This window comes from Pantherophis guttatus, chromosome 5 (assembly GCF_059756535.1).
Source record: "Pantherophis guttatus breed Tessera chromosome 5, ASM5975653v1, whole genome shotgun sequence".
In the NCBI taxonomy this organism is placed as follows: Eukaryota; Metazoa; Chordata; class Lepidosauria; order Squamata; family Colubridae; genus Pantherophis; species Pantherophis guttatus.
In genome coordinates this window covers 104,523,892-104,551,576 of record NC_142067.1, presented here as the reverse complement: position 1 = coordinate 104,551,576, position 27,685 = coordinate 104,523,892, and the positions used below count along the sequence as shown (strand labels likewise).

The following is a 27,685-nucleotide window of genomic DNA, read 5'->3' as shown; positions in this document are numbered from 1 at the left end:
TGAAATGCACCAAAGGAATGTATTAGCAAAGAAATTGCATGCAATATTTACACACCCTATAGTTAAGAGTAACAGAGAAGTGTGTAATTCTGGTATTGGTTTTCGTTTCTTGTCAGCTCTGGTGGTGGTACACACTAGGAGGTTAGTCTGTACTGATTGCTAACTCCGATCATTTTCTTATTTCCTTCATTTGATTGCTGGCAAGTTTAACAAAATATATGGCTCTACTCCCTTCCTGCCTGGTAAGATATAGGTGTTAGCATTTTTCACGTAATTCTGCTTTAATTGCATGCGTGCTTATTAAAGACCTGTTGACTTTCCTTTAACTTCTTTTCACAAATGTGTATGACCCACAATATATTTTAACTTTTACATTATTTTAACTTAAAACAACCTCCTACAATGCTTGCAAAATACTTTTTATTTGTGCTAATCAATGCAAAACAGCTCAGGACCAACTGGTCAAACAGTTAATCTTTGTTGACTGAGTCTGGTTTTAAAGACTACCGTGGCTGACTATCTGAAAACCATCCAACATTTAAACATTTTAGAAGACCATCCAACATTTCCAGTTGGGAATTTAATTGTATTGGCCACCTTCTCTATATAGTGTGGGCCATATATAATTGCTTTGGCTGGCTAGATTTGTTCACATGGACATTAACTGAAAACACAAGAAGCTACTTTGTATTTTCATTCTCTAGTGGAATTTTTTGCTTGAGCTGCTTAACTAACTCTCTCCCTCTCATGCTGCAGTGCAACATGTTTAACTTTTGCTTCTGTCCAATTTCACTCATCTTGCAGGAACCAGGAGGGGTTGGGACCCATAGTTCATGATCGAAAATCTCAGACATTGCCTGTTTCCCGTAACAGAACAGGGATGATGCATGCCAGATTACAGCAGCTGAGCAGCCTGGATAACTCTCTCTCATTTAGCCACAGTAAGTTCCATGACATCATAACAGCTGAAATCTCATCTGGTACCACAACACCAGGGGCAGATCAAAACCCACACCAGAGCCTGTCATGGACTTTAGTTTTCTAGGTCAAACCAAAACATGAATCTGCTCACTGGACAGCAGTAACACCAAATGCAAGCACAATGTTAAACATGGTTGACATACATACATACATATCAAAAATACTCTTTACAGACTTTATTTACATTCTGTGGTGTTTACCTTGAAAGCTTTTTATTGTGTCCAATGCTGCTGGGAATTGTGTCAGTTTGCAGTTTCTGAGTCCTCTTAAAATGGGGAAATGTGCTTAGCTGATTATGTGACCATGTTTTGACATAGAGTTTAAGAGAAACCTTTTGCAGTAGTTTGAAAATACTATGAAAATGTAAAGTCCATGATTTAGTTTGGATGTGAAGAAGCACACAGTAATTAAGTGACTTTTTCTGTGTTTTCAGTGTGAGAAAAATATCAAGTTTGCTTGGAATTTCTGTAGACAATGGTAAGAAAATGAGGTTACAGTCAGATTTTGTTGGAACGGCTTGAAATAATCATCTCTGGAAATACTTCAATTTTATTAGTAAGAAGAGCATTCAATAGACAATTTTTTTTAAAAAAAGAAAAGATCAAGTTAAGAACAGGCAGCTTGCTGAAATAACACATGCATATATCCACATAGACTCCCAAACTTATACACTCATATATTCATTTTTAGGGTCATATTCATGTTTAGGGTATACAGCACTGAGCAAGAGCATTAAAAACAGTAAGAAATAATACATGAAAGAAATTAAAGCCAAGGGTTTAGAAAAAGAAAAGGAAACCTAATTAAAAGTGGTTTATACCAAGACTATTTGCTAGATTTTTCCTTATCTATCCTCACTCTCAGTATGTCCGTGTCTCAATTAAAATATATTAAAAATAATTTACATTTTTTTTAAAATCTAAAAGTTTAGTTTTAGTTTTAATTAAAATTTCTGACTAAAATAAAATATCAAGTCAAGATCAGGTATCTTGCTGAAATAATATATGTATATATACACATACCGTATTGGTTGGAAACATGGAAGAGGCCTTTATCCTGCAGTAGATAGACAATGGCTAAGATGATGATGATGATAACGACAACATATACACATAGATGCACACAAATATAAATCATATATTTCGGTCACATTATTCCCTTGTAGAGTGCACAGCATTGAGCAGAATATAAAAAAGAGGAAGAAATAGAAAATGAAAGAAATTAAAGGTCAGGGTGTAGAAAAAGAAAAGGAAACCTAGCTAAAAATGGTTTATACTAAGACTCTTTGATAGATTTTTTTTCATATTTGTCTATTGTTATCCTTGCTTTCACTATGTCCGTGTAACTGCTTTTATTTTTCAAACTTCTTAATGAAATTGCTTTGAGGGTTTCTATCAAAATCCAGCTTTCTCAGTTTTTCTTCTTCCTGTCAATCCATTCATACATTTCTTTTGCAATTTGATCATTCTTTCTACATGATCAAATCATATGCATATACTCTTTGTAGTGGTCCACATTATTTCTGAGTAGAATGATATTCCATAGAGCAGACACTATAACAAATAAAACACATTTGCTGGATCCCGTTAGATCAGAGTTCCCCAATCTTTTCAGCTTTGCATACTGGCACAGGGGAGGCTGTGCAAGTGGCAGTCAAGCATGTGCAGTTCCATTTGGGACACATCCCCCACCACTTCTGCAACCCAGTTCCAAAAGGGTCAATACCCAGTAGTGGGACATAGCCTGGGGGTTGGAGACCCCTGCGTTAAATGACTCTCCTTTAATCAAGGGAGTTGGAGCATGCCTATTTTGTCAGTTCTGGGAGGATTAGCAGAAACAATTGGAGGCAGGTGATCCCTCAAATAACTCAACTCTATGCCATCTTGGTCTTTATAGGTGACACACAGCACTTGAATTTCAACCGGAACATAACTGAGACCCAGTTCAGCTCATAGAGCAGAGGTATTGCAATAATGTACTATAGAACATCCCAAACTGACCATACCACTGCATTCTGGGCCACTTGGGCACAATTGACACACGATTGATCAGGACAAAGGTCTTCCTAGCCACAGCTGCCACTTGCTCCTCACAGTAGTCCTGCATTTAAGAGGATTCCCTAAATTGCACAAAGTCAGTGGGAATGCTACCACCCCATCAAAAAAAAAAAAGATGATGAAAAATCTATGGATGCAGGAGGCTTCAAAGCCTATAGCTATTTATTCCTGCCTTGGTTGAGCTGCAGTCTCCTCATTCAGACCGTAACAACTCCTCATTCAGACCCTAACAACTTCCAAACATTGGGAACACTTGCAAGAGAAGAGAATGTAAGTTGCTCAGGTTTGAATTGGGGCTTTCTGAGTTTGGTTATTTGCTTGTTGACATTTCATTACCCATCTAGGTAACATCAGCCGTGCCAATAGCAATAACTATCCTAAAACATCTGCAAGCAAACAACCAAGTTCAGAGCTCACTTAATTTGCTTAAGGGAGAGGTATGCAACTGAATGCATCAGAATCTCACTGGAAGTTTCAGGTAGATGTTGAAAATGAGGGCAAGACAGTTATGCCCTGTGGTAACCTGCAAAGAGTAACAGAATAACAGCATTGGAAAGGACCTTGGAGATCTTCTAATCCAACCCTCTGCTCATTTCAGAAAAATGGTTGTCCTATCTCTTCTTAAAAAAACTATGGCTAGATCTCTCCCTGATGTCACCAACACCAACTGGAACCAATCTTGAAAGAAGAGAATCACCCCAAACCATAACCAACCAGAAATGACATAGATCTAAAGTACAGGCAGCTGAACTCACAGTCTTAAAACTCATCAGGCCAACTCTTCCCAAATAACCAAATAATGCTTCAGTCAACTCTATAGGACTTTGACTTGAGATAGCCAGACTCTTGCTGTGAGAAAATCCAAACAAGTTTATCCAACAGATTCCTGGAATAATCCTCACAATATCTCTTATATGTTCCCTGGTTTCTCCTTGGCCAGGAGGAATCGGTTCACTTTAAACAAGACCATCAGAGGGTTTTTTGCAGATGAAATAAGGATGGGCAAATAAATGTTTTGCTGCCTTTATTGCCACAAGATCAGCCTTAACAAAGATTTTTACTATGTTTAGTTGAGTTCACTTTTTGTTTTCCTCCAGGGGCATTCTAGGGATTTCTTACACAGCTTCATCATCCAGAATGTTTTTGAAAACCAGGGGGCACTCCAGGATACCTTTGCACAGAGTTCTTACACATGTGATCTATTTGAGGGCCTTTGTCATACTCTCGTTCCAGGCAAAGACTAAGGCCTCAGGTGGACCGCGTACCCGATGCTCAGAAACAACTCAAACGTTCCTCTGAAACCCAACTACATCCATTAGACACCTGGAATAGTCTGATTGAATAGATCATTCCTCCCAGTGGTGGGGGTGCTGCTGGAGAGAACTTCAAGATCAATAGGGAGTAATCAGACCATAGATGATAGTAACATCCATCACTTTCACATAGTTTGCTACCATGCTGAGATAAAAAAGAGGTCTTGTACGTGAGCCTGCTGTGAGTCAGATTTTTGATAATCTGGGCCAAATTGAAATTCCCCTGTGCCTTACATTTGGGAACTCCATTGTCAATCTGGCTGCTGCATCAAGCAGCTCAGGTAGGGAGCTGCTATGTAGGAGGGAGTCTAGTATGATATCAGCAGCCTTAATCCGATCCTGGAGCCTAACTTCACAAACAGGATTTCACTTACAGTTATCTGGAAAGCAATTCTCTTGGATGCTACTACTCTCTGTCACCTGACACTATTGCTCCTACTTCATTTCTAACAGGGGAAGTCTCCTTTTCATGCCCAACCAGGTATCACTAATATATGCAAGGTCAGCCCTTTCACCAACGGTTAAGGTTGTGGATGAGTGGAATTTTATTATAGACTGACCATGCATTCCACAACAGCAGCCAGAAAGTGATAGCCCCTGAGGCTCTGATGACCAGGCATTGGGCCAGAGCACATAAGGCTGGAATACAGCATCTGTCCTAAGTACCAAAACTGCGAGAAGGATTCTTGACCTCTATTTGTTACTCTCCGCACACCAATATGCCATTTTCTTTTAATTCAACTGAACTTTTCGGTTTTCCTTTCATAGCCAATTCTAACACAACACACACACACACACACACACACACACACACACACACACACACACACAAAGTGTGTGTGTGTGTGTGTGTATGTGTGTGTGTATATATGTATGTTTTGTCAGGTTTTCGCGGGTGTTTGTATGTAGGTCTTTGGTTATTCGGGTCTTCTCCCACGTAAAATTGGAAGTGTCTCGTGGAAGCACGAAGCCGAGAATACCAGCCTGAAGATGACGAATGAGACTTCGTCGAAACGTCGCCAAGACACTTCCAATTTTACGTGGGAGAAGACCCGAATAACCAAAGACCTACATATATATGTGTGTGTATATATATATATATATATATATATATATATATATATATATATATATATATATATATATATATATATATATATATATATATATATATATATATATATATATATATATATATATATATATATATATATATATATATATATATATATATATATATAACAAAATAAGCAGAGGCATATTCTTATAGAGAGATATTTTAAAATTATTTTCCTTTGATACATTAATTTTGTTGTATTTTATCTTCTAACTTTCACTGCAAATTGTTCTGCTTTACAGCCAATAATGCAGAAGCATCTGTGTACAAACATATATATATATATACACACATCCTACTATCATTATAGGCATCCTTAAACACTTAGCCATAGATATAAACCATTAAAGGGACATCATTTTTAACTGTTTGGTAAGCATTCCAATTCCAATTATTCTTGCATATGCATAATTACTGCTGTATACTGCTCTGACCATATTCAGCAATCATTTTTTTTTTCTTTCTTTCTTTCTTTTTTTAAAATTTGATTTATATGCCACCCTTCTCCGGAGACTCAGGGCGGCTTACAATGCGTTAAGCAATAGCCTTCATTCTTTTGTATATTTTATACAAAGTCAGCTTATTGCCCCCACAAACTGGGTCCTCATTTCACCTACCTTAGAAAGGATGGAAGGCTGAGTCAACCTTAAGCCTTGGAGAGATTCGAATCAGCAGAAATTGCAGGCAGCTGTGTTAATAACAGGGTGCACTAAACCACTGTACTATCAAGGCTCTTTTTAGCAATCAATTTTCAACAGTTTTTGAACAAAATATTCTGCAGTTCAAGCCTCATCCTTTTATCATGCTCTTTGTAATTTGTAATATTACAAATTAATATTACAATAAATATTCATTTATATATGTCTCAATGGCCTATTCTTTCATAATAACTTATACACTTAGGTTTATACATTACATTAACATCCTTTTTGTTTTAGTTTCGCAAACATATAATTTATCTATATTTTTGTTAATGTATTTCTTTTGACATATCTCCAAAGATAAAATACAAAAATACAAAAGAAAAAGAAAAAATCATCCGACACCAAGAGCAAAACACCATGTGTACCAATCCCCCCCCAAATCTTACATTAAACATTTTACATTAAGCATTAAAAAAATCCACCTCAGATGAATTCTGAAAGATGAATCCAAAATCTGATATTTTCTCCTCCCCTTACATAACAGGTCTTTAACAAAAATGCTATATTACATAAATATCTGGAAATTTATTTGTCTAATAATCGAATCGACCCTATGTCTGATAACTATATATACCCTGTTTCCCTGAAAATAAGACATCCCCTGATAATAAGCCCAATGGAGCTTTTGAGCACATTTGCAAAAAATAAGCTTCCCCCCGAAAATAAGCCCTCCCCAAAAATATTTAAACACAGAGCTGGAAATCAGGTAAGATGGCAAGAGGATCCCCATCCTCCTCCACGCAAAATAATAAGACCCCCCTGAAAATAAGGCCAAGCGCTTATTTCGGGGTTCAAAAAATATAAGGTCTTATTTTCAGGAAAACACGGTATATATATATAAACCGAAACAGTCAACAGGTAATCCCAAAGATAAAACTAATCTTCAAATCCCTCTGTTAACCCTCTGTTATTGTATTTAACATGTAGAAAGTCCAGAAATGGCTTCCAGTCTCTTATAAACTTGTCTCTAACCAAAGCAGTTAATTTTGCCATCTCTGCTAATTCAGTCAATTTTAAAATCCAGCCTTTGACAGTCAGCATCCCCTTTTCCTTAGCATAAGCCATCTTTTCAGCAGTCACCATGTTAAGAAATAGCGTCCTATTCTGTTTTTCTATTGGTTTGTCCATAATACCTAGAAAAAAGGCTTCAGGTTTCATTAATATTTGTATTTCAAATTAATGTATTTCATTTTAGTTTATGTTCTTTATCGTTTCCTTTTTTTAACAATCCAAGCTGCAGTTTTTCATATCATCAAACCATAGTTTTCGATGAACGAAAGTTTCACACAAAATGCCTGTAATAATATCAAGTAGGAATAAACTTCACTGCTGTTTTTTTTAAAATTCCGAAGCCTCTACTGCTAGGAAAAAATGCAGACAGAAGCAATCCCATATTTTTGTTTTTAGATGGATCCTATGGAAGCAACTCTGTGACTAGTCCAGAATCCAGAACCTCATTGTGTCTGATTCTCTTTAAAAATGCCAAATGTAACCACGTGGCTCATAAAATGTCTTACTTTTTGTGTTTGCCAGCTTGAAGAATTGCATTTTCTCTTTGATTTATTTTTATATGCATATGTTTATATTAATTGAATAAACTATGTTGTTAATCTATGCTATATTTTACTTGTTTATTTTAGTATCTTAATAAAGTAAATAAATTCTGTGGCCATTAAGTTAAGTGCAGTAATGAGTAAATAAATCTATGAATGAATTGATTTGGTCTATTGAATTTGTAATAGAGGAATTGCAAGCTAATTAATCGAAAGTTTACTCATTTCATAAATTGCTTTGTTTTATATAGAAGGCAATAACTTTAACTATCTAAAAAAAACAAGGTAATTCTTGATCATTAGCAGTTTAGGCATGAAACCAGGCCAGAATTGCTCAAACTCTGTTGCAGTTCAATTTCTAAGTGAGTCCCACAAGTAAAATAAAATAACCCAGTCAAGGAGGCTCTTCTTGTTTCAATGCTATGGCATTCCTTCCTTCTTTCATTTCATCTTCAATAGAATTAAATATATTTGGAGATTTGAAGTAAAATTGTTTGCTGTCAGAGGCTTCTTAATAATACTAATAAATTTAATTTAATCAAATTAAAAAACTATCTTCTAAAGGTGACTGGTTTTATGTGTCTAAAAATTATGCTGTAAGCAGCATAAAGATTTTTCTATATAAACTAATATTAAATCTTCAACTCTTATCCAGTCTTCATTTTCTAGCTAAATAAAAAAGAAAAGCTAAGCTACAGGACTATTTGAGTGTTTCTCATAATTTTTGAGAACATTTCCTGATAGATGCAAAACAGAAAGTAATCTAGAAATATTAATAGTTATCATTACTGTTTAGGGAATTATAAATACATTGTTTCCTGTAAAATAAGGAAATCAAGGTAAATGGATGTTACTTGCATTATATTACATGCACTGTCTTGTTAATGTTGCTATCTGTATCTCCAGCTCTATTATTCTGTAACATAAATACCACTTAATTGAAATAAAATTGATCCAGATAAAAGCTACTTCAAATTTATGCAGGTTATGGCCATTCAGAAGCAGATGTTCTTCACCAATCCTTACTTGAAGCCAATATTGCCACTGAAGTGGGTCTTACGATTCTGAATACTTTATCTTTGTTCACAGTGGCATTTAAGGTATGTTTTAGATATGTACAGTTGTGTACTAATATTGATAAAGACAGTGTCTTAACAGTACTATTTTACAGATAGAAATATTCCTGCTCCAGAACTTTCTTTTACAATTGTGTTTAGGCTTCCTTGTTGGTATTCCTAAAGGTTGGGTTTCTGTATTATACTGTGTAATATTTTAAAGGCTGTTCTACTTCCCTCCCCCTCAGAAATCTGATAAAAGTCACACTATTCATTAACTGAAAGTTTAGCAATTGATATATTAATCAATATTTCTGTTTATTAATTGAATTACCATTAGTAATTGCTTTGAGAAAAAAAAGTTTGCTATGTGCATTGGCACATAGTAAGTCAAATTGCTATTCAGATAGACAACTCAAAGCTAATATTGGATACACAAAAGCTGAGGTACAGATAGTCCTTGACTTACGACAATTTGTTTAATAACTATTTGAAGTAATGGCAGTGGTGAAAAAAGTTACTTACAACCCGCAATCCTTGTATTTATAACCATTGCAGCATTCCTTCGGTCCCATGATCATAATCTGGGTGCTTTGCAATGGCCTCAGTATCCTAAAATCATGGGATTGCCATTTGAAACCAGTCTGGGAGGCTTCCAATAAGCAAAGCCAATGAGAGAACCCACTTAACAACTATAGCAAAAAGATTGCAAAATCGGGCATGATTCATTTAACAACTGCACTGTTTAGCAACTGTTTGGTTCTGCTCCCAATTTTGGTTGTAAGTCAAGGACTATCTGTAGACATCTCTGGATCTAGTCAAAAATAAACTTTTTGAAAATGTTATTTGATAATATATCAGGATATTGTTAATATCAGGATATTGCAAATTTGATTTATGGTAGTAATTAAGAATTTTTGAATTGTTTTGTATGCAGATCTTTGTGAAGATAATTGATTAGCAGATCTATATACAGATGCCTTAATGTAAATAATTTTTTTTCCCAAAATACACATTTTCTTAATTTTAAGAATCAGTTGCTGAAGGATGATGGCCATAATCCTCTGATGAAAAAAGTATTTGATGTATACATTTGCTTTCTACAAAAAAATCAGTCCGAAATAGCTTTAAAAAATGTTTTCAATGCTTTAAGGACATTAATTTTTAAGGTAAGTAGTTTTAATTTTATTTCCTTGATAGTGTATGTTATATTGCTGTATGGTTTCACTTTTTATTATTTTCTCGGTTAGGAATCAGTTAAATGCTTTTCCCCGTATCATAAATCTACATGTTAAATCGAAAGATACCTCTGTTTCAAATGCCAAGGTCTGTCTTTTAGATAGCAGAATAACTTGATCCAGATTGTTGGGGGTAGTGTGCAAATAATGCTTCTATATTATAAATTGCCCAGAGATTGCTGCAAAGTGCCATGGGTGATATATAAGCTTAAATGCTAATTGCTATTGCTGATTAATTTCTCTTCTGTTTAATGTCCCACATTATTTTTATTTTGCTCAACTTTAGTAAAGATGAAAGTGCATTTAGAAATATAAAAAATGTTATTTGGATTTAGGTTTTATTTCATCTTAGTCTTATTAAATTGGTTTTAACAGAATAAATGGTTTTTCTGCTCTACAGTTCCCTTCTACATTTTATGAAGGGCGAGCTGATATGTGTTCTTCACTATGCTGTGAAATTTTGAAGTGCTGCAATTCCAAACTAAGTTCAATTCGAACTGAAGCTTCACAGCTCCTTTACTTCTTAATGAAGAATAATTTTGATTATACTAAAAAGAGATCATTTGTAAGGACACATTTACAGGTTGGTATACTTTGTTGTTTCACTTGTTTCATAAAGAAAAAAAACAACGAGACTTTATCTTTAAATTTCTGAAGAATTTAAACTGAGAATTTATCTTTCCTAAAATACATAGATTATGAGCATGCATACCTATACATAAAAAGAGGCACACTTTCTATCAGAAGTTGCTTTGTTGTCATATACAACAAATATCGAAGGATAATCCTTATTATTAATCAAGCATTAAGTTTTATATATACATCATTCTTTGTAAAACTTTGGAAGAATTTTGATACGTAGTTTGATAACTGACAATTTGCAGAATAGATTTTATATAGTATAGCATAGGCTACCTTACTTGATGTTTTAGTGACCACACAATTTATTTTGCAACACTGCAGAGGTTTTTTGGAGAAGGGAAGGGAGGCCTTGCATTATGATATTTCATTGCAGAAAACCCAAGTTTGATATTTGGCATACAGAGTTTATGGTCAGATATATTCAGGAGGCCAGGATCTTACTTAGCTTTACTTCATGTATATTTTTAATTTCTTCTATATCATTTGGAAAGTCGATTACTTTATCCATTTTTAAATTCTGTCTTCAAATTGTAACAATGTAATTTCAGTAAGTAAGATTTGATATGTCTTGATAATGTGGCAATGACATTTGCAAAAATAAGCGCTAAGTGGCAGGAAAAAAAAATAAATGCCCTGCTTTCTGGTATGAATATTGCTTTGAAAGCAATTGCTGTTGGCTGAAATTGCTTTAAAAGCAGTATTTATATTGGAAATTATGATTGCTAATTTAAATTATACTGAATGCTTTCCAGCTGAAATTGTAAGATAATTTACAAACTCTTGAATTTTGGATATTGATACGTAACCAAAATTGTGATTTTGCATCTTATTAGGTTATCATTTCTGTGAGTCAGCTGATTGCAGATGTTGCTGGAATTGGAGGAACCAGATTTCAGCAGTCTCTTTCCATTATTAACAACTGTGCAAACAGTGATAAATATATTAAGGTTTGTAAAATGTGGAATGTAGAATATGTGAATTGATATTACTCAAGTAGTACCATGTAATGTGAAGGAACTTGCAAACTACTATTGGAAGTTTATTCCCCTTTATCCAGGTGGTTAGGTACGGTAAGCCCTCTTGTAATTGAGAGGAAGGAACACAATAAGACATCTAGAAATGTAATGTTTATGTCAAGTACTATATGTCAGTCTGAACCACAGTAGTACAGTCAGTTTTACTACATCCTGTGGTCTCTAAAACTATTTTGCATATGGAAATTCAGTCCTACTGAGAGAAATTTACCATATTGACAAAGTTAATCTTTGACATTTGTAGCCTTAAATACCTCCAAACAGTGAGAAAATTCAAAGATAAATTTGTTCTTGTCAAGGTTCCATTTTACCGTCCTTTACCTTTCACAGTCTCATTCTTTGAAGTCTGATATTGAATGTGGGCTGTTGGCTGAAATCTTCAGTGCTGCAAATGCCTGACTGACTGTAACTCTGACAAAAATTTGTGAACTAATTTATAACTTTACAACCCAGCATAATAGTAAATGAACGTACAGCTCTGATTATTTACTGTAGGAGTCTCTATAGACTGTGAAATCCAGTCTAGAGAAGCTTTACATGAAGTTTCTTAAATGTATTTAGAATATCTGCATGATTTGAATTTCTAATAACTGCAAAGTTCTGAATCATGCAAAGAGTTGTTTCCTTCAGAGTACAACTTAACACATGGAAGTTGAGGAGAGTATGGAGTGGAGTTAGCATTTGCACCCAACTTTCCTCTGCTTTTCATTTTGTGCATTCAGGCAAATGCCTAAAGCTGACTTGTAACTATATTGGATGCATACTTTGCAGTTTACTCATCTTTTGTGGCCCTTGTTTGTGCTCACATCATTTATCATGTTATTTCAATTATAGCACACTACCTTTCCTTCTGATGTAAAAGATCTGACAAAACGCATCCGTACAGTCCTAATGGCCACTGCACAAATGAAGGAACACGAGAATGATCCAGAAATGCTGGTGGATCTTCAGTATAGTCTGGCAAAGTCTTACGCTAGTACTCCTGAGCTGAGGAAAACATGGTTGGACAGCATGGCAAAAATTCATGTTAAAAATGGAGATTTTTCAGAGGTAAACAAGAAGAAAGTACCTTAAAATGATCTCATAGAACTGTTTCATATTTTTTTAAAAGTTGAAGTAATTAGATCTTTTATTTAACAGCAAGAAAGTTAAAAATGTGAGAAACTTCATTTCAATTTAAGGAGAAAAGTTGCATTATATACTTGCCTTTGAAGAACAGTCTGCTCTTATCTGTGGAAATAGTGATTTCTCCCCCCCCCCCCGAAATAAATTCCTGTACAAATAAATAGCTTAGTCTTATTTGCCTCTTCCATTACGTAAACCTTACAATCCTGAATTTATCATAATTGTCCTTTCTTTCTATTCATAATCTAGGCAGCAATGTGCTATGTTCATGTAGCAGCTTTGGTGGCTGAATACCTTCTACGGAAAGGTATGCATCATTGTTATTTTGGGGCAGTAAAATATTTTAAAATATATTAAAAATAATACAGAATGTTGAGTTTATTATATTCATGCCAGCCTTTTCAAAAAACTTAGGCAATAGGTCATTGGACCTTGACGACCTACAAGGTCCTTTCCAATTCTGTTAATCTGTATCTGCATTTTTAAAAAAAATTAAATTAGAATTATTTTGGCCTTGCAGAATCCATAGGCAATTGGTTGGTTTCATAGTTCATCACATAGTCTAATAAATAAATCTGAAACCCATATGGCTACATAGAAAAAAAGCAAAAGTCAGTTCTTTACTTTCTGTAAAACACATTTTTCTATTTCAGGAGTTATTTCAGGTGCCCTTTGAAATATGGCAATATTATTTTCCTATTTAGAACAAGGGTAGAAAACATTGACCGCAAGTCAACACAGAGCTAAATCATGGCTATACAGCATCCTAAAGAATCCTTTGAGGATTAGTGGTTTCGAAACATTGCCAAATGCAAAAACCTAGGTTGTGTATACCCTTGTAAGCCTATATATTAAAATAAGAAAATATGGGTCAACACAGATTAGACAGAAGTTGTGGTAAACACATGGAGAAGTGTAGATCATAAAGGTGAGCAAGAGAGGAAAAGACTGTTTTTTATTTTCCTAAATTTGGTGCATCTCTTTACTTAACTATAAAGTTTACAGGAAAATAGCTAACACTGAGGCATTATTTTCACAACTATTTTTCAACATGATGCAGCCATAATGCTTAAAGCCCCTCCATATTATGTCAGAAACAATTCACACAATCCTGGCTATGACAGTAACATAATACCTGTATTTCTGGGTGGAGTGAACCTTAAAACTATCCACCTACAACCCACCTCCCAAATTGCCTATCATATAAAAGGACTTTCCATTGTTCAGTCTTAGTCTTGAAAGATCATGGACTGTTAGTTAACTAGTAGATGTCCTTGTAGATGTCCTTGACTTAAGACTCAGATACCTTAGAAGGTCATTTCTGATAGGTTGATCCTTTGCCAAAATTTCCTTGTTGCTGTTCTTGTTACCATGAAATAAACTGCTCATTTTTTGGAAGAAAATGGTACAAAGTTTTAATACTCCCAATCTGATACAGACTGCTTTCCAAATATATCCTGACACAATTATACAAAACTCACAACTGAACTATTTACCAGTATCTGTCTAGACCATTTTTATTCATCTGTGGGATTTACATTCTCTCTCTCTCTCCCCAGATTAATTTGTGCATTTTTCTTCATGTTTTTTCCTATGTGTTTAGGAATGTTTAGGCAAGGTTGTAGCAGCTTCAGAGTAATCACTCCAAATATAGATGAAGAGGCCTCAATGATGGAAGATGTGGGGATGCAAGGTGTTCACTTTAATGAAGTATGGAAACTTAGTTTATAGATACTTACAAGGCATTATTGTTTTGATTTTCTTGACTTCTGAAATATCTGTTTTATTGACGAGCCCAAATAGGGTTGTCAAATAACATTACATTTTTAAATTCATTTATTACAGTTCCTTAGCCCTTGTTGGCGAACCTATGGAATGCGTGTCCATGTGGCACGCGGAACCATGTCGCCTGGCACGCCAGCCGTCGCCCCAGCTCAGCCGAGCATGGGCGTGCTCCTGCCACCAGCCAGCTGGTCTTCGGGTCTCTGCTGCGCATGCGTGGGATGTGGGGTGCATGCAGGAGGCACGCACGCACGCACATGTGCGGATGGCAAGGCGCATGTGCGGAGGGTGCATGCATTGCATTTTTGGGGTTCGCGTTTTGGGCCTGGAAAGCCGCCTGCACCAACCTGGAATCCAAAACGGCGCGGTGGGGGGGCAGGTCGCATGCCCAGGGGCTATGCATGTGTGGTGGCAGAGTGCATGCATAGGGGCGCTCGCATTGCATTTTAGGGGTCGGGGCACATGCGCATGCATTCGCACATGCATGCGCACTTTGGGCACTCGGCACCAAAAAGATTAACCATCACTGTCCTAAGCTGTACATTTATGGCTGAAAACAATCATAAGGCAGGGAACATTTTTTTTTTTAGAAAAATGCTTTTTCTATCATATCAATTAGCTGATTTGATAAGACTAATGCAACCTGTAAGAAATATGAAAATTTCACATTTCCACATTGTTAATACTGCATAGAGTATAAACCCATGGTTTGCTGTGCTGTCCTTAAGAATGTTAAAGCAGTTTCTGTTATATGATCGAGAAATAGTTTGTATAAGTAAACATGCTGCCAAAAGGAAAATAACATTGCTATCCATTATTCTAGAAAAATATCTGAATTTGATCTTTCTGTAAGAACTACTGCTTATTATTTTCAGATTATTACATTTTGCCACAGTGAATAATTGCTTAGCTTAGCTGATAATTATTGCATGTACTCTGCTGAGGCCGTTTTTAACTCATGAACTTTATCTTATGATAATTAGATGAACTCTAGCCCCTAATAATATATATATGTATGTATGTATTTTCTAGGAATACTGATATCAAGTTGGTGACAAACCAATACAAAAATGCACTGATATGAATGTTATCAGTTAATTTAATATGTATTATAACTATGATTCTGCCATTTTGTTTCTGAGAGAATGGAGGTAAATGGAAATTATTTTAATTGATATTAAAATAAAAATATTGAATTATATTGATCAAGCAAAGATCAAACTGAGTTAAAAATATAAATCAAATACATTTTGAATATTAATTGACATCCCCTGTTTGCTTCTTGAATATTGGAGCAAAATTTTATTCGAATGTTTGCTGTACATTGCTGGTGCTTAAATATGAGGTAGATAGATGTATCAATAAATAGTGTAAAAATTGTGTCTATATTTTTTATTTTTTCTTCATAAAATTAGTAGAGATTAATTTCTATTAATAATGACAATTTGCTTGTCATCCTTTCTGTAACTAGGAAATATTGATGGAATTATTGGAACAATGTGCAGATGGTCTATGGAAGGCTGAACGTTATGAACTGATTGCTGATATATATAAACTTATAATTCCTGTTTATGAAAAACGAAGAGATTTTGAGGTATTCATTTAAATCTATAAATACTTCAGAAACTTATTTTTATACTGTTTAATGATATAATACATGGATGTCAAACTCAATCGTGTCACGTGACGTATCACAACTTTTTTGCCTTTGCGCAGCCAGGGTGGGCATGGCATATGTGTGACGCATCCGGCTTGCAGGCTGCCAGTTTGACACCCGATATAGTACATTCAACTTGAAAAAAAATAATGCCCAGTTCCAAGGACTAGCAGGTAGTCCTTGAGAAATGACAGGCCATTTAATAACTGTTCAAAATGAGCGACCCCTAAAAGTACATACCAACCTGTTTCAAAGTTATGCCAGATGCAGTGCTCCTGTGGTAATTCACATTTATGACAGACTATGGGGATACTGCAGTGCAGTGAGTTGGCTTCCTAGTTGAGCACATAAGTTTATCATATAGTCAAAGTTCATATTAAGAAGACTATCTTTTTTCTATATATCTTTATAGACTTGAGATAATTACAGCTAATTTTTTCAGTTGTTATATAGTCCTGCCTAATTTAATGAAACTGGGATCGTTGGATTTTTCAACAGATGTCACCGGTAGTAATTTAAAAGTTATTTTAACATGAAACCCTTTTGTGTTCTATTTTAAGAAAACCTAGTTTTGAATTTTTAACACTTAAGTAGATAATACATTTTATTCTGTTTCTAATAACCCAAATGTATTCATGTCTTTATTCACAAAAAACATTTCCCATCTATTTTTAGAAGTTAGCTCATCTGTATGACACATTGCACCGGGCATATAGCAAAGTTACCGAAGTTATGCACACAGGAAAGAGATTGTTGGGAACGTATTTCAGAGTTGCCTTTTTTGGACAGGTGAGCACTATCTGCCGTAGCTTTTGCTCAACGCCAACTAAACACCTGAAAGAATGCAACATTACAGGTAGCCCTCACTTAGCAACAATTGGGACTGGCAACTACATCACTAAGTGATGCAGACACTAAATGAAACATCATAGGATTGTGATGGACATACTTCACTTCTCATTCAGTCGTTAAACAGCTCGCCCCAGTTGTTAAGTGAGACAACACATGAGAGTTACTTGTGATTTTACTGCCAACTTCACCATAGAGTCTGCTTGTTGGAAATTGATTGTGAAGAGCACAAGTGGCAATCATGTGACCATAATATGTTCTTGATGGTAATTCCTGCTGATTGCAAAGTGCCCAAATGCTCAACATGCCACTGCAGGGCCGCTGCAACGATCAAGAACATGAGGACTGGTTGTAAAGTTACTTTTTCAGCAACTTTTGTAACTTTGAATGGTCACTAAACAGGGCAGTTGTTAAGCAAGGTCTACCTGTATTCTAACAGCATGCTTTCAAAATCTGTTGTGTCTATTTCTATTTGCATGTACTTTCAATTAATGTTTATAGAACTAACAATTGTATTCTGGAAAGGACAATCTCTTCATCAGTAAACTTTATGCTTTTTTCTTTTTTCTTTATGATTACTTTCTTAAGGCAGCGGTAAGTTTTCTAATCATATCAATATAAATTATTAAGCACATTATTTGGTGTTTTGATATGGAGAGGGTTTTTTCCTGATCTTTGTTTCAGTTTTTGTGAAATATAATTTCACTTGAAAAAGATGTCTATACTTAGGCATACTCACTCTTTTAACATGATATATAGATCTCCTTTGCAACCAAATAAAGTAAATTGTGTATATAAGTATATGTGTATGTTCATTTATTGGAGAAAAAATGTGTTGGTGATAGAAATTAAATTATGACAGGACTGAAACATATAACACTCCATTTATTCTATTGTCTCTTATGACTATAGCAATACCAGTTTACAGACAGTGAAACAGATGTGGAGGTAATTACAAATATTGCTTTTTAAAGCGAGCAGTGCAGTAAACATCACTGCATACAAGCTTAATCTGGTGTGGATATTGTTGTCGATTTAGTCTGCATTTTAAACATGCTATGTTGTATTCCCTGCACCATTTCATTTTCAGATACGGATATTTATTTCTGTAATTTATAAAATAGATCTGCTTTCTACATGAAAACACCTGTTTCACCTTCCATGGAACCTATTCAAAATAAATAAATCAGCGAGTATGTGAACAATGATGATCTATAGCATTCCCTAAAAATAAGATAGAGTTCAGCTAAATTAACTTTGATTTAAAATTAACTTGGGTTGTATTGAATGACATGATGAAATGAAACATTATAGAGTGTTTTGTTAAACTTGAAAATCACACAAATTTTTTAAGCATGGGCTAGTGTTTTGGCATGTGAAACAGGCATACAAACAATGTATTGGAAAAAAAATGTATGTTCCTGAAAGCATTAACCTTAACATCACATATAATTACAACATTCACTATATAGCTGTGTGTATTCATTTTAATGCAACCTCACTATTGCTTTATTCTTCAATATTTTTTCTTCTTTTTTCTCATGTCACACTCCTTGACATTAAAGGCTGACATTTCATTAAATACTGAATATTGATATAATCAGAATTTAACCATTCTGTGTTTTTTTTCCCTAAAGGGATTCTTTGAAGATGAGGATGGAAAAGAATATATTTACAAAGAACCTAAGCTCACATCTCTTTCAGAAATTTCCCAGAGGCTACAAAAGCTCTACTCAGATAAATTTGGATCTGAAAATGTCAGGATGATCCAGGATTCTGACAAAGTAGGACCACATATTATTTTATAAGAATTGAAGAAATTGTAACAAAATCTAAATACAGTAAACCTAAACAAATAAATCGAATCATCTCTTCTGTTGTCTTTGTTTAAATAGAATAAAATAAGACTTTACAGATCTTCATTTGGTTTAATAATTGTAATAAAGCTAGTCTGAGCTTAGTAATACTGAATAACGTCAACATTTTAATGTCAATTTTTCAACAAAATAGTATGTTTTTAGTTTTCATGAAAATATGATATCAAGCCTTAAATTAATAAATAACTACATATTCATAACTTGAGCATTGTATTGTCTACAATTTTTTGAAGGTAAATCCTAAGGATTTGGATTCAAAATATGCTTATATTCAAGTTACACATGTAGTTCCATATTTTGAAGAAAAGGAATTGCAGGAAAGAAAAACGGAGTTTGAAAAAAATCACAACATCCGCCGATTTATGTTCGAGATGCCTTTTACTCAGCTGGGTAAAAGACGAGGTATGGTGGAAGAGCAGTGCAAGCGACGCATCATTCTTACAGGTAGTGCAGAGAAAATGCAGCTCTTGTTTCTCCTGCCACCCACCCACCCACTGAACTTATTTTCTTTCCCTCAAATTTCAGAGCAATCTGTGTCTTATTAAGGTTTGATGTGATTATGGCTTACCAACTCTAACAATGCCATTTGGCAGAAAATTGGTATAGGTTTTTTTTTTCCTACCAAGGATAAGTAGGATTGACTCAATCATATTAACTCTATTCAGGCACTTTTATAAATATATGAGTGTTAGAAACTAATACAGGATACGTTGTAAACATTTTTCTACTTTTATGCTGTTTGACCTGTTTAGCTGGGAGTCCTGAAGGAAACTAGAGTCACATTCTTGTAAATATGAATATAGTTTTTCAGGTGCATGTTTTATTAGGGTCTTAGAGAGGCAGTGCAAACAAGGTGTAAGGACTGAGCTAATAAGATATTTTATTTAATAGAAGCTACAATTAGTACCAATCCCCCTAGGCAAAATCACCAGAAAATGTTAGAGATAATATATGCTTTAAGATATCATTTTACAATCACAAAAGGAGGTATCATTTTTTTGAAAATAATATTTTATCATCACAATACGTTCATTAAACGTTATGCTGGGATTGGTCATAGCTCTGTAGCGAGAGCATTCTGTGATAAACGCAGATTACTTCTATAATATTCTAAGCAAAAACAATGCTATTATTTTGAATTTTATAGTTCAGATTTTCTTTCTCTGGAACAGGCTACCTACGTGCCTTAAGGTGGCAGGCATTAAAGCATCATTTGCAACAATTCTAGTGGAAAAGACTGTTTTATGTCTTTTCACATTTTTAAACTCATTTTGATTTATGGTAGTTTGTGAGACATTCACATTATGTGCATGCTTGAATCTCCTCTTTTATTCATGTCCTGTCCTTTTAAACAAATGTAGCCTTACAAAGAGCTGATTTTGCTACAGAACTTAGTTTTTATTGCCTCTCAATTGCTATAACAGTTACTAAATATGTCAAGGCCAGATTATATGCTGACTCATGACTTACCCTTGCACCATGATTGATTGCTTAAGTAAGATTGGATAGCTGTTAGGGATGTTTCTTTCTCACCAAGCAACCAAAACATCCTAGTTTCTTAGATGACAATCTGTAAATTGTTCTCAATTTTTATATACTTGAACCAGCTGATCAATATAAATAAATTAATATAAAAAAACACAATTCAAGAAAATAAAAATAAAAAAAATCAGTGAAATGAAAATCAGTAAAATTAAGAGAATATATTGTTCAGGAAAAAGTACCATGAAGTACAAGAACTAAGGATAAGACAATAAAGAAAAAAATACACTTTAGCAGCAGTAGAATCAAATAGTTTTTTTTAAAAAAAGCATATGTTTTGATAGAAGAAAGATAAAAACCAAAGCAATCTAACCTTTTAGAAAAAAAGTAGGACTATAATCTTCTCATGCTAGTCCTTTTAACTCAGAGTGCTCTACAAAAGATTCATCTTACAATGTGCAGACTAACATGGGAGGAGACTTTTTTATTACTTTGGTCACAGCTATTGTGACCTTAAAGCAGGGGTCTTCAAACTTGGCAAATTTAAGACTTGTGGACTTCAACTCCCAGAATTCCTCAGCTAGTCATGCTGGCTGTGGAATTTTGGGAATTGAAGTCCCTAAGTCTTAAAGTTGCCAAGTTTGGAGACCCCTGCCTTAAAGGATATAATTACACCAAGAAATAATATGGTACCCAGTATACAGCTGAAACATTATAGGGGATTACATGCTCAAGGGCATTTACATGGGCATCTGTATGATGGCATCATGATGTTTATAAGATGATTTTGACATCACCGTGGCTTTTTAAATGCTTCTCCCTGGAGTTTCATCATTTTGCAACTGGGATCTGAAATATAGCAGCAGCACCTTTCATGGGAAAAATGCTAAATAAGGAGAGCATTTTTTAAAAAAGCATTACATCATTTGTTGATTCTTAATTGCTATTCAGGGATAGCTATGTTAAGGATTGTCTGCAGAAGTGACACAAAAAGGAGCAGTAATTTCCAAATTGGTTATTTTTTAGAATATGGATTTTAGTCAAAATCTACTTGGTCCCAATATAAAAAGAATTGCATTATCAGCAAAAAAAGAAAAAAAGTTTTTTTGTTTTCAAAACTTTGTGATTGAAATTAACCACATACTTAATCATATTAATTATTTTCTGTCTCTAGTTATCAATTGTTTTCCATATGTAAAAAAGCGGATTCCCATAATGTATCAACAGTACAAAGATTTAAATCCAATTGAGGTAGCCATTGATGAAATGAATAAAAAAAACGCAGAACTCAGACAACTTTGTTCATCAACTGAAGTTGATATGATCAAACTTCAATTAAAGCTGCAGGGTAGTGTTAGTGTCCAGGTAAGTGCCATACATTTTTCATTTGGTATATTTCCTATTTTTCAACATCTGCTATTCATTATATTAAAATAATAACCCAAATAATCAAAATCTAATCTAAAAAAGAGGAATGGATTTGACCTGGTCCAAATTGAGTCACACAATGTCTTACAACAAGACATCCTTTTTGTAAGTAGCCCTATTCAGATGATACATCTCATCCTATTCTAAATCACACAAGAGCTGCATGAGAAACCGAGCAGATTCCCTGCTATGGATTGGCCCCTTCAACTACTTGTGTGCATGTGATTGGTAATGGACAGAGTTTTGGTCTAGTTAGAAAAATGCTTCCAACTGTCAGTGACGTTATTTATTTTTCCACAGGGTATAACATGTATTGTAGGAGATTCAGGACATTCATCTAATATTATTACAGGACAAAAAAACTATATTAATGAACTGCAATTTTTCTTTTAGGTTAATGCTGGTCCATTAGCATATGCCAGAGCTTTCTTGGATGATACAAGCACCAAAAGATATCCAGACAATAAAGTCAAATCACTGAAGGAAATTTTCAGGTAAACATTCTGAAGATACTTTTTTTTCCTTGGACATAAGATACTTGAATGCTTTTAACTTTCATTTTATTTTACTTCCATTTTCATTTCAGACAGTTTATTGAAACTTGTGGGCAGGCTCTAGAAGTAAATGAACGGCTTATAAAAGAAGACCAGATAGAATATCAAGAAGAAATGAAAGCTAACTATAGAGAGATGGCAAAAGAACTCTCTGAAATTATGCATGAGCAAGTATGTACTGAGCTTCATTCAAGATACTCTAGATTATCCTATGGTTAAGAAGCATTATCTCCATGCCAGTTATCTCACTCAGAATTTGCCTATCTTGTTTTTTGTTTGCTTGGCTGTATGTGTGTATCTAGTACAGACAAAAACATATTATATATATATATATATATATAAAAGACATTTGAACAAGAGAGGTTGTGCCTTATTTTACTTTTTTCCTTAAAGCTGACATAAAAATAAGTTTGGCAACTTTCTTTTTCTCTTGCTTTCCCCAATTCTGTCCTGCTAGGAAATAAACAATAGGCTCTAAGATGAGCTATGGTAACATTTACAGCATAACTACTCAGTAATAGTAGATTGCCATTAGTCACATTTCTGTGATCAGCTGCTTAGTAAAATTAATATTTTCTGCCAATAGTATGTTTGTACAACATGTAAGCACATGTTCAGCAATAGCACACTGTATGTTTGCTATTTCTTGACATGTTTAAATTAAACATACAACATAATTTTAAAAACATCATTTTCCTACAATAGGCATGGAGTATCTCTGTGACATGGATCAAATTGCCAACCAATCATGTTCAGCCCATCACTTTCTTCCCCAAGTCAATCATAGAACTTTTTTTTTTTCTGATTAGGAGATATTTGGACATGAGAACAACTCTTTTTATTACTTCGCAATCTGATGATACCACTTTAAAAAAAAAAACTCTACTTTGTATGGTGGAGGATCATTTTCAAAGAGAGTTGGTGAAAATGCGTTATTCCCCATGCACTGGAACTGTACTATATTAACAAATATTAAGTATTTGTCTTGTACTGTAAAGCAACAGTTAATTATAAGTCTAATTATTATGTGGGGAAGCAGTATTAGAAGGGAGAGGTTTATGTCTGAAAAAATCTGCATATATTTGATTATGAATGTGTGAATGGAATTCAGACAATCACATTAGAGTATCACACGCTACAAGAAGGGTGGACCTGCCATCACTGCTATGCAACCCGTGTGCTTTTCCAAAACCAATTTAGATCCTTCTATAATTGGAGCCACTCTTAATATAACTGATCCCATTGCATGATACAGACTCTGGGTGGTGGCTGGCTTGAGTGCCAATAGTTTATGAACATCTCTCAAGATTTCAGGAGGAAGTAGAGCAACAAATTTCTCATGAGATTTGCAATTTGGAAGATTTAAGCCGTTCAACTCTATGTGGTGGTCCTTAGAGGCTTCCAATCATGAAATAATAATCTTGTATTTGAAAAAAGTGGGGAACCAACATCTATTGATCTCTTATTGAAATACCTTACATTTTTACCTTATTATTTTAAAGGGTGTACCCTTTACAAAGTTTTAATTTTTTGCAAAGTTTAAATACCTATTTTGCTTTCCTAAATACATATTAAAGAAAATAAACAGATTTTCTTTGAGAAGTGTTATCATATTCCATAGAAACCTTAATGGGCATCTCTCTTTCTTCCTTTTCTTTTCCCCTATGCTGCTTTGAAAATGTGATCAGCTGGGATGGTAATATCTTTTAGTTTCTTTCTAGTTTTCTCTTTGTCTTTTAGTTACGTTTTATTTGACTTTAACTTATTAATACAAGACGAATTGCATTACCCTTGTTTATATTGCATGTTAGATTTGTTTCTAATAAATGAAGTAGTTTCTCATTCTCTAGCCCTAGTTTACCATACAGATAATGTAGGCAGTCTTCCCCAAGCTAATAACTTCAAGATACTATGCTCTGCAACTCTTGAAATCCCTAGCCAACAGGATCTAGGACAACTCTGCATGGCAGCTTGGCATGGCCAGCTCACCTCCAAGTCACCTCTGCCAATTCACTGCCAAGTCATTGCAGGACAACTCCAGATAGCCAACTCAGTGAGGCAATTCTTCATGGGTGATCAGAGGGAGAGCCGGGCGAGCAAGTAGGTGGGCGAGAGCTTCCCATTTTCACACCCCCTGCCACCACCACCCCAAACTCGGGACTGAAGAAACATGGGGCAATGGCAGTAGATGGTGTGAAAATCGGACAACCCTGGCTACCGCCACCTCCCCATCATCCGCTGCCATCCCTGGTTTCTTCGGCCCAAAGCTCCACAGCAATGGGGATGGTGGCCAGGGAGGTAAAAATGGGAAGCTACCGCTACTCTGCACTCTGCCCACCAAGTCACTCACTCAGCTGTTCTTTTGGCTGCCTGCAGCAAATTGTCCCCATTGTGAATTGGCCATGTGGAGTTGACCTGTGGTAACTTGGCAGTAGTGGGTTGGCAGAGGCAACTTCACAGTGGCAAGTTGGTAGTGGCAAGCTCGCCATGATGAGCTGTCCCATTCCAGAGCCAGCATAATTACTGGTGATTGTGACTAGGAATGGTAAAAATTGCAGTCAGAGCTATCTGCAACATACTTGATCAGGTAACAAAAGCAGAAATAAGTTCTGAAAAACTTCATTTTGTGTGCTGACTCCTCTCCATGACATTTATTTTCACTTTTGCTTAATCATATGTTGCCATACTTGTGCAAATCTGAATAGTTAATATTAACTGTGATTGATATCAGCAAGCCAGCTTCTAAAAACCTGTATGACATTGCATGTTTTTCAATTACTCAAAAAATTTAGCTGGCTTAGATATCAGAAATAAAATATCTCCCACTTCATTTGACTAATTTCTGTCTTTACAAATTATTCTGAACCAGTTAATCCAGTTTTCATGTTTTGTTATTGTGTAATTGAAAAATTATCAGTTAGATAAGATTAATGTGCTTTATTTTTTAAAAAAAAATAAGTTATTTTCTTTGGGGAAAAATAGCAAATATGCTCAATATAGAAGTGGGCTTTATTTAATGTACCTTCATGCTACATAATCCATTGTTGTCTTTCATTTCTGTGACTGGCAATGAGAGACTTATATTAATCCATAACTGTTTTGTCACTAGAGAAGTCAGCCAACCTTCATTGCAATAATATATATGGGATGTATAGTCCCTTTAAATAATTGGGGTATATATTGTCAGATAAATCATTTTGTCTCTTTCTAAAGTTCATAGAGGGATGATATGCTGTTCTCATTTTAAAAATTAAATTTATGCAAGGGTTATTCATAATTGGCTGATACCCTAATCTTTACAAAGATTATTATTCTTTATAATGTTCTCAGCCTGTGTGTAAGACACCCTTTTTTCTTTTTTAAGATTACTGCTGTGGAAGAAAAGGCCAATGTAATGTCCAACTCACTACACATTTTCAATGCCATTAGTGGGACAGCAACAAGCACAACAGTTCATGGGATGCCCAGCTCTTCTTCAATTGCATAACTGTCTTATACATGAAAGTACCTTGACTTTGGAACAAGAGGGTTTGGGGATAGCTTGCTAACTCAGGATGAAATCAAAAATTGTGAAAGAACTATGCAGATTCTAGTTATTGTATCAATCAGGTATAAGGAAATAAGACATCAAAAATGCACATATTTTTATATTATGCTTGCAATATTATATGTTCTGAGAAGTATTTAGGAAAACTGATCACATAAGGATTTCATGAAGTGAATGGCACAATGTAGGCAGATTTGAAACATGTGTGTGGACACGAACTTATGAGTGTGTTGAAGTTATGCACATATGAACTGATTAAAGTATTAACCACTATGAACTAAATAAGCACTAAACAGAGGTGTTAATGTAAGTAGAAGTAGCTTTTTATATTGTCGACTAACAGTTGTGCTCTATTTTATAACTTACTGGCATTTTGGAGAGCTTATAAGCTTAAAATGAATCAAGTATTTGCTTCCAATCAATGGTGACTACATGATATTATCTTAATAAATGTAAAAGTTTGTTAATACAGCTTATAAGGTCTATATAAATGTATTGCATTTTAAATATTTTTAATATTCATACTCACTTTCATCCTTTTACAATTGTGATGGATTCATGTTCATTCCAAGTAAATGCTCTATTTTCTTTTACATTTTATTTGTATATATAAAGTGCAATATGAAGTTGTATACACTTTCTGTAACGTTATGCACTGTTTTAAAAAAACAACAACCACCTAATTTTGCCAAAGTGATGGAATATAAAAGTGGTGATAACTACTGTGGAAATGGTGATGTAATTTAAGGCTTTTGCTGTGTTGCTTGAAGTCATGAATAATTTTATACCTGAGAAAGATAAAGGTTTTAATTTTATTTAACTGGAATCACTGTCCTGCTGTAATTAAACATTATGTATAACATCTATATTTTTAAAAAAGTTTAATTTATGTGCAATTTATTTGGATCTTTTTATTTTGCAAAACGTATCACTAAAATCAAGTATTACATTATTTTAATAAATAATATTTTCATATTCTTTTTTTGACATAAATATTTGGTTTAGGTTTTGTGCTATTCTTAAGATTTGCAATAAATGATACTACTCATGCGTAACTTGGAAATTCTGATTTATTATATAGAGCTGTTGATAGAAATTATTACCATAGCTAGATTTCTTGACGTTTAAGATATTTAGTTAAGTTCCTTCATGTATGCATTAGAAACTTAATGATTTCCTATTATTCTATTTTTAGAATAGCTTTAATTTGTGCACACAGTACACTAAATTCAGTGTTGACTACCATTATATGGCTTATATTTTTAAAATGGAGAGCCCAGATCCAGCTCAATTAACAGAACACTGAAGGAACTTACTGAATATCTAGTTGAACTTTATACATTTTGATCCTGGACAATGAATGAAATTCAAACACAATCTTCAAAAATGGGAAAAAGGAAGATCTAGAGAACTAGATTGCTCACTCTGATATGGATCTAAGAAATTTCCAAAGCAGATCATAAGATATTGACCAATATGTATTTTCTTGCTAGAAAATACTAGAACAAATCTTATCAGATTTCTTAAACTCATTTTTGTGAAATTATTTTAACAGATAGTTTCAGAAAAATATTTGAAAAAGTATCCTTGTAATGTTTTGACTAGCAAGCTAGTTAAATGATAATATAAGTGAGAATTAATAATCTCATTAGGAATCATCAGAACTTTGTTTATGGAACATGAGCAGGAA

At 34.4% G+C, this 27,685-nt stretch overlaps 1 protein-coding gene across 14 annotated transcripts in view; it reads left to right on the top strand.

The window, feature by feature from the left end:
• DOCK9 (dedicator of cytokinesis 9) overlaps positions 1-27,044 on the top strand; it is a 116,098-nt gene extending 89,054 nt beyond the window's left edge. For 4 of the 14 annotated variants that reach the window (XM_060686589.2, XM_087871501.1, XM_087871500.1 and 1 more), the window contains exons 38-54: positions 805-941; positions 8,710-8,825; positions 9,812-9,949; positions 10,419-10,601; positions 11,494-11,607; positions 12,529-12,744; positions 13,069-13,126; positions 14,423-14,529; positions 16,073-16,195; positions 16,934-17,047; positions 18,020-18,055; positions 18,745-18,891; positions 19,218-19,428; positions 21,641-21,831; positions 22,288-22,388; positions 22,481-22,619; positions 25,813-27,044. In XM_060686589.2, the coding sequence (XP_060542572.2) occupies positions 805-941; positions 8,710-8,825; positions 9,812-9,949; positions 10,419-10,601; positions 11,494-11,607; positions 12,529-12,744; positions 13,069-13,126; positions 14,423-14,529; positions 16,073-16,195; positions 16,934-17,047; positions 18,020-18,055; positions 18,745-18,891; positions 19,218-19,428; positions 21,641-21,831; positions 22,288-22,388; positions 22,481-22,619; positions 25,813-25,935 (2,254 nt within the window). In that variant the 3' untranslated portion in view covers positions 25,936-27,044. Of the gene's footprint in view, positions 1-804; positions 942-1,414; positions 1,459-8,709; positions 8,826-9,811; positions 9,950-10,418; positions 10,602-11,493; positions 11,608-12,528; positions 12,745-13,068; positions 13,127-14,422; positions 14,530-16,072; positions 16,196-16,933; positions 17,048-18,019; positions 18,056-18,744; positions 18,892-19,217; positions 19,429-21,640; positions 21,832-22,287; positions 22,389-22,480; positions 22,620-25,812 lie in introns of all 14 variants that reach the window. The other 10 variants (XM_087871509.1, XM_087871510.1, XM_087871507.1 and 7 more) reach the window with 5 other exon arrangements.
• The last annotated feature ends 641 nt before the right edge of the window (positions 27,045-27,685 follow it).